This window comes from Amborella trichopoda, chromosome 10, assembly GCF_054954075.1.
Source record: "Amborella trichopoda isolate Santa Cruz 75 chromosome 10, AtrichopodaSantaCruz75HAP2 v2.0, whole genome shotgun sequence".
Lineage (NCBI taxonomy): Eukaryota > Viridiplantae > Streptophyta > Magnoliopsida > Amborellales > Amborellaceae > Amborella > Amborella trichopoda.
In genome coordinates, this window is record NC_142345.1 from 44,533,412 (window position 1) to 44,547,750 (window position 14,339).

Genomic DNA, 14,339 nt, shown 5'->3' on the forward strand with positions numbered 1-14,339 from the left:
TTTCCCAATACCTATAAACACCCCACTAAATTCTAACTCTGTCCTCTATATTTTCAGGTACGTAAAACTGAAGCTTTGAGGGGATTGTATGGTCGTTTTTCACCTACTGTGCTGGGCTTTATTTCCAAATTGGGCTGTAAGTTTGTTGACCGAATTTCGAGTTATCTTCGAGTAAATTAATGAAAAATTGAGTCCTTCATAGAAAGAAAATTCCAGTCAATTTGCAGTAATTAGAAATTTCTGGCTAGATTCCAATTGGGGAATTGACCTTCAATTTTGTGGTAAATCAATGTATGGGCTCTATTCAAATATTTTTCTGTTGTGGTGATCCTGTAAAGGCTATAATGGAATTGCTACCAGTACGATTTCACTCAAAAGAGTTGCCAACTACTTCAATCTCATGGAACGGCACTTCTTGAAGCAAACCATGGTCCTGTCTCATGAGTTAAAATTAAGCCTACTATTAAAAGACAAAATTCTTCATTCAAAAATCTGCATCTCACTCTTCATCAATGCGCCTTTTCTCTCGCTAAATACCAGGGTTCTGTCCCCCTCCTCCCGTCTTTTCTTTTGCTCGATCTTTCTTAATCTTGCTTTTCCTTTTTTCAGAGCTACCACCCCCTCCCCCTCTCTCTCTCTCCTCAGAAAGCTGTACAAAATGGAATCAACATCCCCTATTATGTGCATTTCCTTCTCTTTTTCTCACTTCTCTACTCTATGGCCTCTTCAAATCAGTCACCTGCCACTCATCATACTTCTCCAACTCCCTTCCCTCTTATCTCCTTCCCTCCAATATGAAGCTCTCAGAAATCTCCACCAAATTCTACATCAACCCGTTAGAGCTAATGCGTTCAAATAATAAATCCTCCCAAAACCTCATTCTCTCTGCAAAAACCACCGACAAGATCCTTATTCCATGCCCCATGTATCAATGGTATTCGCCAATTTACAACTCTTAGGTGGTGACAGTCAAAATTACCACATCTATGTATTCATTTTAAAAGAAAAATGTTTGTTTTTTAAGTAAGAAAGTGATGTATATAAAGGAGTCAAAGAAGATGAAATACTTATCTTTTTTAAAAGAAAAATGATTGTTTTTTAAGTAAGAAAGTGACGTATATAAGGGAGTCAAAGAACATGCAATACTTTTTTTTTTTTTAGAATGGTGCAGTTTGCATACAGAAGCATCCATAGATGTAGAAATAAGGTGCACCTTTAAATTTTATCAGGTATATAATTTTGATGTAAATATTCCTAGGATTATCTCAAAATCTATTTTTATATCTAATTATAAAATTTTAAATTTCAAAAATGGTTAAAATCAAGTAGATCTATAAACATATAAAAATCTTGAAAATAGACGGTGTAGATAATATGTTGTAAAATGCACTATATTCTGAGACTTAAAATCTTTTTATTTTTTATGGTCATACATCTCGATGTCAAGATGATCAATCAAAGGGTTTTTCAACATTAAAACTACCTTTTCTGGTGGATTTTTGAGGTACATCCATAGATCTACATTATAAAGCTGCATTCTTAGATAAGCTTTTTCCTTTTGGGTTTTATGACAAGATATCTCCAAGAAGGGGATGGGTCTCTAAGAGAGAGAAAGAGGCGGCGTTCCCATGAGATTTTGAGTTTGTTAATTTTTCACTTTTAAAGAGAAAAAATCTATCATTGCTCTCAAGGTACTCTTTCAGGTGGCAATATAGAGTTTGAAAAGATGAGATCGATCAATGGTATTGGCCGGTCAGAAAAGCGGGTTTACAAAGAAAGATCGATGATGCCCTTTGCCGATGTTTAAGAGGCATATCTCTTTATAACAAAAAATTATAATTTTTCATTAAGATAGTGAGCTTTTTCTTGTGGACGTTGTGGACATAGCCCTACAGGGTAAACCAAATAAATCTTGGGTCGTTGTGGTATTTTTGTTTTTCTTTTTATACTCAATTTATAGTTATATTCATCTATTTCGTATTTAATCAATTATGTACATGATCTTGAGTGGGTCCCGATATTTAGGATTCCTAGTTCCGCAAGTTAAGAGTTCCCAAAAACCATGTAATTGGTATCAGAGCACAAGGTGTGTACATGACTAAGGCTTCTATTCCTAAAGATAAAGATGAATGAAAAGGTTAGATAGCTATATGGATTGATTTGGAGAAATATAGAAGCAAAGTGTTTGTAAAGAAAATAAGGGAGATTGCTTACCTTAAGCACCAGAAATCTAGAGTTTCGGGCTGTGATTAAGTCACTCTTCTCATACAATTATCTCATATTTAAATGCTTTTGGTTGCTAGATCTTGGGTTATTTTACCTAGATCTAGTAATTCTAGGGCTTAGAAAAGGATTATGGAGCTTAAGTATGAATTTCCCTAGTTATTTCTAAACTTGGGAGATGATATCCTAATTTTTTTTTGGGATTTGAGGTCTTCAAATGTTTATTGCGAAGTTTAGGAGTTTTTGGGATTTTTGAGGTTTTTCCCTGAAGTTTTAGTATTTATTTAGGATTTTTTTTAATTTCTAGAATTTTTGGGATTTTCCTAATAATTTTCTAGGGAGTTTTTTAACTAATTTTTAGCCCCTTCTTTTTTCTTTTTCTTTTTTTTTTTCTTTTTTTGTCTTTTTTTTTTTTTTTTTAATGTGGTTTTCCTAAGAACTTAAAGGGGCATTTCTAGATTTTGACTAATGTTAAGGTTGAAAATAATTGATTTAATCCAAAGGTCTAGATTTAATAAAAAAAAAGGCATATTTCAAATTATTTGGAATATTTTGTATTTGACTGCCTCAAAATCCTTTTAAAAAAAGGAATTAAGCAAAAATTCACCACCTCAGGCCTAGCAGATCAAGCTGCCTGACTCGCCGTGTGGCACGCGGCCTGAGCACGACATGTGCGTGTCGCACTCATAGACATTTTGGTATTTTTTCCCTTGGACACTCCTAAAGCCCTAACTTCCCAATGGTATGTCGATTTTGAGTGATTCTTGGACTATTGGAAAGATCTTGAAGCGCTTGGAATATGTTTGAGAGAGTTTTGTGATAATTAAATTGAGTCTAAATTGATTATGGGTCACTAGAGTTTATGTGGTTCTTAAGATTCAGAATTAAGGTCTCTAGGAATTTTTTTAACAGTTGGAAAGATGAGATTGATCATGGTAGTGATCGGTATCCAATTTAGGAGAAAAAATCGATGGCATCTTTTACTGATGTTTAAAGAGAGATACATCCCGTATAACAGATAAATTGTAGTAATTTTTACTTGCCGATGTCATAGACGTAGCCAACGGGGTGAACAAGTAAATGTTACAAATGTTAGGGGAAAATAATGTAAACAAATACTCATGGAAACCCATCCTCGAAAGAAATAAAATTAATTTTCTTTTCACACGGGTCTAGAGTTAAGAGTCATGGGACCCACCTCACGTGGATTCTATGCAAATGCGCATGCGGATTCACCACCACCGTCAAATATTAAAAAACAAATTAATTTCAATAATTATGCATGTGTACCATTGGTCCACGTGGCAGGAGCTCCAAATCAGTTGTGATTGATGGTGAGATGATCGTGACCACCCAATGTTAGGATGATCCTCTCCGCTTTCTATTTGGGTCTTGATCAAGTACTTACCCCCTTCATTTGCTCCCAAATTTCAAGAATGGCAACAAACAAATAAAGATGGTATTCCTCATGGGGGATAAATTATTTTCAAAGGATCTGCATTTTATATCGTGCCTCAAACATCGTAAAATATTAGAAAATGGTTCATCATCTTCATCTCGACAATCCTGGATATGAAAGAAATAATATTTAAATCATAAAATTATCTATTTTATAACATATTTTTGTACTGCATTTCAAGTATTCATAGATTTATCAAATTTATAAAAATACTAAAGCTTTAAATTCTACCATCAAAGTCATAAATAGAGCTGCAAGAGATTACACACGATTCTAATGGTAGAACTGCATTTTTAAGTGGAAGTGGGTGGCGGGGCTTTAAAAAACTTCATAAAGCTGCGGCCCCTAGAAAACCATGGCCTTTGACAATGAGATGTGATACTTATTTATACGGAAAATGGTGCCCTATCAAAACAAGTGAAGCCTCATTTCATAATTCATCGAAAATTACAATTCAAGCATCAAAAAACCTTTATGTTGATCATCTCATCTAGAACATATTAGTTATAAAAAAAAATTAGAATTTTATGCTCTAAAAATTGTGTATATTGTAATGAATTATTTAGACCGTTTATTAGTTTTCCTAGATTTATACCATTTTTTTAGTTTCAAATTTTACAGCTAGTATTGGAAATTGATTTAGATCCATCATGGAAATTTCTTTTCCCAAAAGTGCTTACTAGATAACGATTTGAAGTGAGGCTTTATTTTGTTTCCATAAAGCCTAGGCCTTATAGAAACTTCATCCTATTTTCATTGAGAATTCAAAATGCATGTAAAAACCAATTTACCCTACTCGTCTTCAGGCAGAGTTTGTCAAGCGTGAGATACATAAATACATTTGTGTGCAAAGGCACAAAAGCACTCAAACTATTTTTTAATATTTAAAAAAAGCAAAAGATGTGCAACAGCTGAACAATAATTTTGCATATAAAATGTCTACCATGTATGATAAATTTGTTGCGATGTTGGTCGATTTGTCATTAGTATAAAATAAAGCCCTTGATTTTATTTAATCTAATAATATCTTTTTGTCTCTCTTTGTAAAGTTGAACAATAGAGTCCTTCAAAAACTAGGATTGCTTACCTGCATGGCATCATGATAAGTACTATAATTGAAGTAAAACTACATGTCGTATAAACCTTCCTATTATTACTATATGAAAAACATTATATAATGCATCACTATATAGGTGGTGCGCAACTCAAAATTGTATAAACAAAATTATTTTGATGATGAAAAACCTTCCAATTGATCATATTGATTTAAAGAGGCATGAACATAGAAAAACAAATTGATGATTTTAAAAGTAAATTAAGTAATGCATCTTCTAACCCTTATTTGGACCATTTATTTTCAAGATTATAAAAAATTTAAAATAAAATAAATAATTCTGATTAGGCAATACTCATTTTTTTTACGAATAATAACAAATTTGATTGTGAATCAAGTTACACAATTAGGCAATACTCTTCGTCCCAAAAATTTAAGCTTCTATAGAGCTTTATTTCAAGCACGATGATGATGATTTTACCCTATTGGAGTGACCAAAACAAAAAAATAACTAAGTGTCCAAAGTTGGATTCTTGAACAAATTCTTTTTTTTGGTTCATTCGAAAGTCCAAATCTTGAGCAATTATTAGTGCTTTTGTGCTTTCGGTGGTTTAAAAATTGGATTCTCTTAGCCCAAATATTTCATTCCACCTTTTTTTTTTTTTTTTTTTTTTTTCGTATTTTGGCCGTTCAAATTCCAACCGCCAAAACGCTTACTAGTTCATTTATATTTCAAGTAATCTAAAGTTAGATTTGAGAATGAGGCTAAAATGGTAAAAAAACCTCAAAAATTATAGACCTCACCCTAAAATGTCCAAATTATGGACTATTTTTTAATTCTAAAATTATTATCAATAATAAATTTTCTTATATAATGTTCCAATTATGGACTATTTTTAATTCTAAAAATTATTCTCAATCGTAAATTTGACCATACATGAATTTTGTTTACTCGCTTTATTTACCCAAACATTTCAGAGTGGCAAATCAGTAATTTTCTTAAAAAGCAGTGGCAACTGACGGTAAGTACCACTGAGATTTTTGTGCATATAATAGCGGCAGTGATTTTTGAGCATATAACAGCCTCAGTCTCGCTTCACTCCACTCCTGAACCACAAGTCCACAACATTGCAGTTTGCAGATATTAGAGATCGAAACAATCTTTAGAGAGAGAAACAGTTTTGGAGAGACAGGACAATGGCGATCGCAGCAATCGGAGCTTCAAGAATTCAGGTACCTCCAAACCCCATAAACGCCATCTTATCCACTCGCAAGCTCTCATCAGCGGCCTCAAATCTATATGGTGAAAAAATCAAGTCCTGCTTCCGTTTATCTCGCAGAGCCCCTCTCAACTGTAGAAAACCGCTTGTGGTTTCACCAAAAGCGGTTTCTGACTCTCGTAATTCGCAGACATGTCTTGACCCTGATGCAAGCAGGGTAAGTGGTTCTTTGAAAGGGTGGTTTTTGTGTTCTCTTTTGGGTTGTAATTTTTATGCTATTTTAGTGATGAATTTATTTGTAATATCTTCATTTTCTTTGAGGTACTTCAGTTTGAGTTGTACTTTTTGTTCTCTTTTTTATTTGGTTAGTTACTTTGAATCTGCAAATGCAGTTATGCGGTAAAAATTGTTCGTAATTATTATAGCATCCATCTTGTTTAGCTCTCTCTTTTTTTGGTGAATAGAAAAAAAAAAAACGTATTCCATTTGTCTCTCTCTCTTTTTCTTTCTAATTTCTTGATCCAAAACTGAAAATGAGAAGTGCGTTATCAAGAATATTTATTCCATTGAATCTCACATTATGAATTTCTCTGTTCAAGAGATTCTAGGGATAAGCACTGAATTGTTAAAGAAAAAAATGATAGAAAATAATAGTACACTGTATTGGATTTAGATTGTGCAAATTACTAGAAATGATTTGTTTGTGGTGATCTTCGGTTTTCTTTGCATTTCAGAGGTTAGATATTTATAAATGCAGATGGATAATTTCGGATGGTGTTTGAAATGAAATGACCTTTTTCTTTTAATATTGCGTTATTGTATTTTGAAATGTTACTTGTATCCAAACGGTCATTGTGAACGTCTGAATTTTGGATATTGGCATTTGAAACTGTAGCATTTGTTGTATTAGTAAAATCGGTAGACAAAATTACATAAGAATTTGATAAATAATTGTCGATAAGTTTAGGATAATACAAAGGTTTTAGTTGTTCTATAATTGGATTTGGGTTATTATCTTGTGAGTTATTCCGGATACGTGGTTAAGATGGTGATTGGGAAGGATCCACTTATGGTTCCGTGAGATTCCTGTTTGATAAGCTGAAAACTGTTTAAAACAGTGATTAAAACATCTTTGACTTTTCTTTTCTGTCTTTTTTCTTTTCCGTGTCCTAATGAATGATAATTTGTTCAATCTTTGGTAGAGGATATTAACAATTGCTCAAGCTACATTTGCTTATTTAGGAGTTGGGTCATGGTAACTTGTTGTTTCAGGGCTAATCATATGATGTTCTCAGTTAGATTAATGAGAACATGTTACTCTTCAGTTTCAGATTCTAGTGTCTATTATGTCTTCTTACATCTGCAAGATTGAAGACAAGCTTCAGATTTTCAATTTGATTGGATTACTCAATGCGAAATTCAATTATCAATGCCCATTTGCAGTCAATCTTTTAAAGAAACTCTGAGTGTCCAGATGTATTATGCAAATTACTCCTTTTCTTAGCTGGTTGACTCCTCATCTCTGGAATATCCATTGGCTTTACAGCAGTTAACTTTTACAAGTCCTTATCATCTCTTTAGGATTTGTTTTCTTTTTCATCGAATATCTCTCTGGGGAATTGGCTTAAGAACTTTTCCCATCTTCATACTTGTCCTTGAGTATTATTGGCTTATGGTTCTAAAGTTGTATTAATTTTTTTTGCGGAAAATGAATCTAATTTTGACATCTCTATATCTTATATAAGGTTTTATCAAGTTGATTATTTGATTCTTGCTTTTGCAGAGTGTGTTGGGGATCATCCTTGGCGGTGGGGCTGGGACCCGCCTTTACCCTTTGACAAAGAAGAGAGCAAAGCCTGCTGTTCCGTTGGGAGCAAATTATAGGCTAATTGACATTCCAGTGAGCAATTGTCTCAACAGTAACATTTCTAAGATTTATGTCCTCACCCAATTTAATTCGGCATCTCTTAACCGCCACCTTTCAAGAGCATATGGAAGCAACATGAGCGGATACCAGAATGAAGGTTTTGTTGAGGTCCTTGCAGCTCAACAAAGCCCTGAGAATCCAAACTGGTTCCAGGTAAAGGCAATGGTTTCATTTCATGTGTAGGTTTTCTATTAAAGTTAAAGTGAATACTCTAAAAAAAAAAGTTATGATTTAATTATTAAAGTTGTGATTTCATTTGTTTAGTGGAATATTATCAATATGGTTGGGTGTTTCTTTCTCTCTTTGCTCTGAAGTAGGTTCTGCAAATTTGATGAATAGTGAAGTGCTCCCGATTTTGAGCTCTGTTGCTTTATAATGATGAAGTAATAAGTGCTTCATTTTTTACAGAAATATGCATGCTCCAATGATGTCGTTTTTGATAGTTCATCTCCATGTATTCTCCTGTGATTCCTCATGTTTTTTGGAGAAATGCTTTGAGCAGATAGGAAAAGTAATGCAATTTCTGCACACTATTGTCTCTGGATGCTTAAATTTCGTACATAGTGGTATATCTATTCACCACCATTAGAAAAACAGATAAATGCATTTTAAGGCTTGTTCTTGCAGGGAAAGAGCAAACACTAGCCTGAGCTGAAATACATTTTTTTTCTTTCATTAGAGCTCGAATACTTTTCTAGGTCATTATTTGCAAATTCTTTCTGAGGATTATACAACTCCATGGGCAAAGTTGGTTCTTTTGTGCCTATTGCTTGAGATGTTGGTTGTTAGTTGTTGCATCTAGATTCCTTTCTTTGTTGGTTAAGATTATTACCTTCCAAACTCTATGCTCTTGCTGTAGGCATTCTTGGCAGCAGATACATGTATATAGCAGGTAGAAACTTCCACATAGCATTGTCTTTATCCATAAAATCCATGTAAGTGTGTCCTAGTGGTCTCATTTTCAAGAGTATGTAGATAAGCCTGGCCTTTTCTAATCAATCTGAGTGACTCAGGGAAGGTCTCCCTTCACATTGCTTCTGAATTATCCTTTTGAATAAACATTTTACTATTTCCTAATCTCGATCATTTTCATAAGCTTCAATTTACTACATTAAATGAAATGGAGAACATGGGGTCCTCCTATTTCACTTTCTTTACTCTAACCATGGATCGAATAATAGAGATCGATTTGCTTTGCAGGGAACAGCGGATGCTGTGAGGCAGTATTTATGGCTTTTTGAGGAGCATAATGTCATGGAATTCCTGGTTCTTGCTGGAGATCATCTATACCGAATGGATTATGAGAGGTTCATTCAGGCGCATAGAGAAACAGATGCTGATATAACAGTGGCTGCACTGCCAATGGATGAAAAACGTGCCACTGCTTTTGGTCTAATGAAGATTGACGAAGAAGGCCGAATCATAGAATTTGCTGAGAAACCCAAAGGAGAGCAGTTGAAGGGCATGAAGGTAGGCTCTCACATGATTGGGAAAGTATTCTACATATCATGACTATGGTATACTCATGGTCCATTAGGATCATTATCATGCAATGGAATGTTACGGGCTTCTCTCTCTCTCTCTCTCTCTCTCTCTCTCTCTCTCTCTTTCTCTCCTCTCTCTCTCTTTCTCTCCTCTCTCTCTCTCTCTCTAATGGTTCATCATTCCTCTAATGGACTATGGTTCCTTCCTAATGTCAGTGGCATTTTCGTGCCTAATGTGAAATTCCTTTTAGAATGACTTGATTGATGGTCTTGCACAAATTTAGTCAGGATATGCTATAGATTGCATATTTATCTGTCTAATTGAACTTTTAAGTTTTTGTTTATGTACTCATTGTCATTGATGGAATTTATATTAGGTGGATACTACAATTTTAGGCCTTGACGACGAAAGGGCAAAAGATATGCCTTTCATTGCAAGTATGGGTATCTATGTGGTAAGCAAAGATGTGATGTTGGACCTATTGCGTGAGAAGTTTCCTGGAGCCAATGACTTTGGAAGTGAAGTCATTCCCGGTGCTACTTCCATTGGGTTGAGGGTATGTTAAACTCTAACATTGGCAGTGATCTTTTCCTAGAGCGGCAGTCCCATCATTTAGAGTGTTAACATTATATATATATATCGAAAATTATACAAAGAGACCATTTACTTCTAATACAATGAGGTCACAATGACTTTTGTCCATCAGATTTCAGTTTGGATGGTTGTAAGTGTACCATTGACTATAATCCAAGTTCAAAATAAACTTTTCTCGAACTTTGTGATACCCCAAGCCATCCAATTTGACATCTAATGACTGATACCAATTGTGACCTCCTTGTACCAAAAATAAATGGTCTCATAGTATACAATTCCATATACACACGCGCACGCACACAAAATAGCCCCACTTCATATATTCTTTCTAAATGCAGAGTTTGCTTTGATTCTTCCCTAATGGTTGCCAAGATCTAATGTTTCTTTATTTCTTTTACTTAATCTATTCTTTGGCTTATTAAGCTTGTTAATCATGTTGTGGTTAGTTTCTCTATTTATATGCTTCTTTGTTGCTCAAGAGGCTTGAGGAACTGTCCCTATCTAAAATGAAAATATGTTTATTGATGAAATCATTAAACTACGGAATCTTCCCTCTTTACAGGTCTTCTTATTGAAGTTATTATTTTGTCTCATCCACCAAAACTCTTTTTCTACTTTTTTTTGCTTTCTTCATTTTCCCTTGGTCGCCCACCTCTATCATATTGCATGGTAATGTATGACTACGGTTTATTCAATGTATGAATTATTTTTAATATCTGGCACAATGGCTTTCTCTGCATGTCAATTGCTTATACATTAGCTTCTTATACAATGAATTACTGATTTCTACATTTGAATGATGTGTAGGTCCAAGCTTACCTGTTTGATGGATATTGGGAGGATATTGGTACCATCGAGGCATTCTACAATGCTAATTTGGGAATAACCAAAAAGCCCATACCCGATTTCAGGTATTCTTTTACAGACAAATATCAACAGAAGGTTATTTGATCATCCTATCGAAGAGGGTTGAGAAAATGGATCTATGCATGAAGGTTAAAATTAGCGTAATTATTAGAAAAGGTTTAAGTTTTGTTTTGGTTTGTTAGTTGTAACATAATCAAACTTACCTTTTTCTGCTAAGGTTTTAGGGACTTTTGCTCACGTTGTATCATGTGGTCGACGTACTGGAATTGATTTAAGAAATTTAAATGTTGTTTATCCACTGTTTTATTACAGCTTCTATGATCGTTCTTCTCCAATATATACGCAACCTCGGTATCTACCTCCTTCAAAGATGCTTGATGCCGATGTGACAGACAGTGTTATCGGTGAAGGTTGCGTGATCAAAGTAAGTTTGTTACAGATAATAATCTTTCTTAATGAATTGAACGTGTCTTGGGGTATATCTGAAGTCCTAAACTCAATAAAGGCCATGTTCATTTGTTTACACAAATAATTCTTCTTTTTTTATCTCTTCACACTTTAAAATTTGCATATACAGTACAAACTAATAGCTGAAATCAGTCGTAGACCCTGGCTTGATCAGTTGACAGAAGTCTTTAAGTGGCCAGCCTACTGTGACAAATGAGATTTCATTTTCCATCTAAATCCAAATGAACCTAATTCATTAACCCAAAACCATCATAATTACAAATAACTACTATGTGCTCAATTGATCTGTTAGCCAAATACCCCTTGTGGTACTGTAAAAATCAGTCCCATGGGCATTACATGAGGGAGAAAACTATCCCCAATAACATTACATGGCATTGAATGTGCACTATGTCCAATGTGATCTTACTTAATTATCTTGAGGAAGCAAGTTGGAATGTTAGTGGTGGTTTCAAATCATGGTCTTGCCTTTTTGTTTTCCAATGATATCTTTGTTCCTAAAATGATTATAATGTACAACTAATTACATGGCATTGAATGTGCAGTATGTCAAATGTGATCTTACTTAATTATCTTGAGGAAGCAAGTTGGAATGTTGGTGTTGGTTTCCAATCACGGTCTTGTCTTTTGTTTTTTCCAATGAGAGGATATTGTTCCAACAGTCCAGTTCTTACAAAATGCCTAGGGAGAAAATGTGAGGCTTACCAATTGAATGGTAACATCTGTCATGTGCTCATCCCATCGAAAAATTAAAATTACTCCATCGAACGAAAAATTACTCCAATTATAGCTTCTTTTTGAAGCGCAAAAGCCCTAATATTCTCTAGAAATGTTCCTTGTTTTAGTTCTTCATGCTTATAAGAGATATTCAATTGCTATTGTTTAACTGTCCATTTTTTCCTTTTTTGCTTATGTAGAACTGCAAAATCCATCATTCTGTGATTGGGCTTCGTTCTTGTATTTCGGAGGGTGCAATAATAGAAGACACTTTGTTGATGGGTGCAGATTACTATGAGGTGATTTAGTTGTCTCAATCCCGTTGTCTTCATTTCTTTATTTGTTTATTTTTGGCTCAGTGGCTTTGTAATGATCTTTGGACTCTATTTATCTTGGTTTATAATTTGTGAACTAAATTTTGTTGCAAAACTATATTGTTCTGTCAGACTGATGTCGATAGGAGATTTTTGGCTGCAAAAGGTAGTGTGCCAATTGGTATTGGAATTAATTCTCACATCAAAAGAGCAATTATTGATAAGAATGCGCGCATTGGTGACAATGTAAAGGTTAGTATCCCAAACTTTTGTGGAATATGAGCTTCATCTCTCCATGTTATATTTTTGAAGAACACGATTAGCCTTTTTTTTGTCATGCCAATATGGCCAATATGGCAAGTCATATTTATTGATTGAGGAAAGTAGCATATTTGTATTGAATTTTATTGGTCCTTTTTTGTCATTTTGAGGAAGATAAAGTAGATTATAAAGAAGAAACATATTTGAAGTACATATTTTGGGAAGACAAACACATAATGATCCCATTTAAGTAGTTGGGTCAAACTTGCTATTTGATGTGATACTGTAGTAGCAGGTTACCTTGCCAAAGATGTGGCTAAAGGTTTGAGTGAATGTGTTGGATAGTTTCATCACCATCATAAAAATTAATTTCTGTATAGTTTTGTTTGGATAGTCTTTTTTATATCTTTTTTTTTTTTTTTTTTTGTGATTATTAGTTCCATTTCTTTTCGTCTTTTTTTTTCAATGGAAAAATATCAAACAACCATTCTTTTTTTTTTTTTGCTCTTTAGTTCTATATTTGGAATCATTATTAATTAAATATGGAATTTAAAAAGTTGAATTATTTATTTATTTTCTTTTCCTCGTTGAATTACTTATTTTTTTTCTTTTCCTCGTTGAATTACTTATTTATTTTCCTTTCTTCAGATCATCAATGGAGACAATGTACAAGAAGCTGCAAGAGAAACAGATGGGTACTTCATAAAGAGCGGAATTGTGACAGTGATAAAAGATGCTCTCATCCCCAGTGGTACTGTGATATAAATCTCTTCTTAGAAGTCTCCTTTTCTCGAAGCTTTTTCACGAAGCTATTTCTTTTTCAATCTATAGAGATCTAAACCCTTGGTGCAGTTGTAAATTCTCTTCCCTAATAATAATCTAGATTTTTTTGCATTTTCAGAGATGTGTACTTCTTGCATTTTCAAAGACGTGTTCATGTGTCTTATCTAATCTAGATTTTCTTTCATTGTTAAAGACGTGCCCTTCTTGCATTTTCAAAGACGTCTCCATGTGTCTTGCGTTTACATGGATACATGTATCTTATATTTACGGATACTTATCACTTATCGCATCTAACATGGATACGAATTTCAAGCGTACTGACCCAAAATATATACATAAATACATCACTTGGAGAGAAAAAAAGAGAGTAAAAGAATCGGATTGATGTGAGATTAACAATATAGCGACATTTTTTAGTAGGATGTATTGAATAGGATTAACATGACATTAACTACTTGATTACCTTTTTTAATAGGATATGTTGAGTAGGACTAACATGACATTAACTACTTGGTTACATTTTAATAAGAGAGGTTAAAAGGCCATCTCTTTTGTGAAAGTGGCTGAAATAAGAGTCATATCATCATTATTGATTCAAATGATGAAATATTTGACATTTAAAAGGCCATCTCTTTTGTGAAAGTGTCTGAAATAAGAGTCATATCATGATTATTGACACAAATGATGAAATATTTGACATTTAAAAGGCCATCTCTTTTGTGAAAGTGTCTGAAATAAGAGTCATATCATCATTATTGACACAAATAAGAGTATATCTTTGTCACGGAGGTAAAATGCCTTTGACATTCATGTATATGTTTTTTATGGAGATCAATGTAAAAAACATTTTATATTCCATTCCAGAAAGAATGGAATGGACAAAAAGAAGAATCTCTATATACATGCGTACATACATGTTTACGGATATACATGTTTACGGAGATGAATTTCGAAATTTTTTGATTTT

The 14,339-nt window shown here is 33.7% G+C and overlaps 1 protein-coding gene across 2 annotated transcripts; it reads left to right on the plus strand.

Moving 5' to 3' along the window:
* The first annotated feature begins 5,843 nt into the window (after positions 1-5,843).
* ADG1 (ADP glucose pyrophosphorylase 1) lies at positions 5,844-13,564 on the plus strand. 2 transcript variants are annotated; one of them, XM_020675602.2, is made up of 10 exons: positions 5,844-5,969; positions 6,077-6,173; positions 7,740-8,036; positions 9,084-9,353; positions 9,745-9,924; positions 10,770-10,873; positions 11,142-11,253; positions 12,215-12,313; positions 12,461-12,580; positions 13,238-13,564. In XM_020675602.2, exons 3-10 carry the CDS (start codon positions 7,959-7,961, stop codon positions 13,352-13,354), a joined length of 1,080 nt encoding a protein of 359 aa, XP_020531261.1. In that variant the 5' UTR covers positions 5,844-5,969; positions 6,077-6,173; positions 7,740-7,958; the 3' UTR covers positions 13,355-13,564. The 2 variants fall into 2 exon arrangements, with proteins under 2 accessions (XP_020531261.1, XP_006857620.1); XM_006857558.4 differs by having other exon boundaries at positions 5,844-6,173.
* Positions 13,565-14,339: the final 775 nt, after the last annotated feature.

Coding starts and splice junctions, on each gene's coding strand:
- ADG1 (XM_006857558.4), top strand. CDS start 5,934: ATGGCGATCGCAGCAATCGGAGCTTCAAGAATTCAGGTACCTCCAAAC. Junction 6,174..7,739: donor TTGACCCTGATGCAAGCAGG/GTAAGTGGTTCT, acceptor TTGCTTTTGCAG/AGTGTGTTGGGGATCATCCT. Junction 12,314..12,460: donor TGGGTGCAGATTACTATGAG/GTGATTTAGTTG, acceptor TTGTTCTGTCAG/ACTGATGTCGATAGGAGATT.